This window comes from Aphanomyces invadans (genome assembly GCF_000520115.1).
Source record: "Aphanomyces invadans strain NJM9701 unplaced genomic scaffold supercont1.19, whole genome shotgun sequence".
Lineage (NCBI taxonomy): Eukaryota > Oomycota > Saprolegniomycetes > Saprolegniales > Verrucalvaceae > Aphanomyces > Aphanomyces invadans.
Window position 1 is genome coordinate 315,694 of NW_008580164.1, and position 1,560 is coordinate 317,253.

General features: G+C 57.6%; 1 protein-coding gene across 1 annotated transcript; it reads right to left on the reverse strand.

Annotated features, from left to right (window-relative positions):
- Nucleotides 1-114: 114 nt before the first annotated feature.
- Nucleotides 115-1,545, reverse strand: H310_08940 (hypothetical protein). Its single transcript, XM_008874870.1, has 3 exons — nucleotides 660-1,545; nucleotides 488-608; nucleotides 115-438 (listed from the first exon to the last, which is right to left on the reverse strand). Exons 1-3 carry the CDS (start codon nucleotides 1,538-1,540, stop codon nucleotides 151-153), a joined length of 1,290 nt encoding a protein of 429 aa, XP_008873092.1. The 5' UTR covers nucleotides 1,541-1,545; the 3' UTR covers nucleotides 115-150.
- Between the last annotated feature and the right edge of the window lie 15 nt (nucleotides 1,546-1,560).

Sequence of the window (1,560 nt, forward strand, 5' to 3'; positions counted from 1 at the left end):
CATGTCAGCAGCGGGTTTGTCCGAGGATTTTGCACGGGCACTCTTGGCAGGACCCCTATTACGTGGATGCGCGCATCCACTGCCCGTGGACACAATGAACAACTTCAAAACGTATGAGGTGTGTGGACTGCATGTTCAAAATTCCTTGTCTTACACGTGGCGCTCGGACTGCCACAGCTTGAGTGCCTTATCGTACGACCCCGTGACCAGGACGTCAACGCCGTCGACCTGGGCATACCACAAATCTCGCAGCAACTTTTCGTGCGCCTTGACGCGCTGCACGACCTTCTCGGACGCGACGCTCCACATGACAAGGCCGCCTTCGCCCTCCGTGTTGGACACCACGAATTGCTCCGACGCGTGCCACGCCACACGTGGCTGGCTGTACGGCCCGGCCTTGTGGCCATAAAAGTTGCGTAAAACGACGTTCGATCGCACCTACCATGTCACTATCAAATGTCTCTTGCTGCGCTCTGCTACTCCATACCTTGACGACAAAATGACGGTTGGCATCGGTCGCGACGAGCAGATACGCCCCGCTCGGCGAGCTTTGCAAGTCCATGATCGTGTACGATACGTGCTCGATGTCATCCGTGTTCATGTTGAGCCTATGCATACCCCATGAGGTTTCCATCAGTCTGCAACATCGTCCTCTGTACCTCGTCTTCTCCAGCGTCACCATGTCGATGTAGTGCACGTAGCAGTCGTCGCGAATGCCCGCGACGACGAGTTCGTTCGAGCCATCGCGTGGCGGCACCACAGTCAAGGCCTCGACCGTTCCGTTGAAGTAATAGCTCTTGGCAATGCTAAATTGCACCATGTTGCCGGAAGACTCAGGCACTTGATGATACACATGGGCGACTTTGTCGCTTGCCCCGGTCACGAACCCCAAGGCGTCGCCGGACGAGAGCCATGCGTGGCGGATGTTGCCTTGCCTCGTGTGGTCGTGGAACACTTGGACAATATGCAGGTGGTCGTGGTCCAACCGAAGCACGTGGTGCCGCCCGTCCATGCCACTCGCCATGAGGTAGTTCGCATGCGTCTTGGACGGATGGAACGAAAGAGCGAGGACGGGGGCACCGGCGTCGTAAGAATCTACGACTGTCTTGGTCTGCCAATTGTGCACTTTTACGTACTTGTCGGCACCACCGGATGCCACGAGCGACGAGTCGTGAAAGTGGCCACTGACCGACAAAATGTTCATCACATGCGCTTGGTCCACCACGGACGCTTCGCGCACTGGAAGGACTGCCTCGTTTCCTGGGGTCAACAAGGCTTCGTCCACCGCATCTACCTTGAGGGAAAGACCGGCTACCGCCACGTCGACGGCGGCTGAGTCCACGGCAGTGGCAAGTGCTGCGGCGAGCTGGGCCTTCAACGCATTGTTTTCTTCGCGGAGGAGTTCGTTCGCTTCTGCCAGGAGATCGTTCTCCTCGTTGAGCCTGTAGATTTGCCGTGCAGCATCGTCCAGCTTAGCGTCTGTTTCTTCACGCAGCGCCGCCAATTCGGCCAGCGCCGCCTCCGTTTCCACAGAAGTCATCGTTCCGTTGTGGCAACCTC

Excerpts from the sequence above, each read along its gene's own strand:
- H310_08940 (XM_008874870.1), bottom strand. The coding sequence starts at position 1,540 with ATGACTTCTGTGGAAACGGAGGCGGCGCTGGCCGAATTGGCGGCGCTG. Across the intron at positions 609-659 it reads GTGACGCTGGAGAAGACGAG|GCTCAACATGAACACGGATG; the intron begins GTACAGAGGACG and ends GGGTATGCATAG. Across the intron at positions 439-487 it reads ACCGTCATTTTGTCGTCAAG|GTGCGATCGAACGTCGTTTT; the intron begins GTATGGAGTAGC and ends GTGACATGGTAG.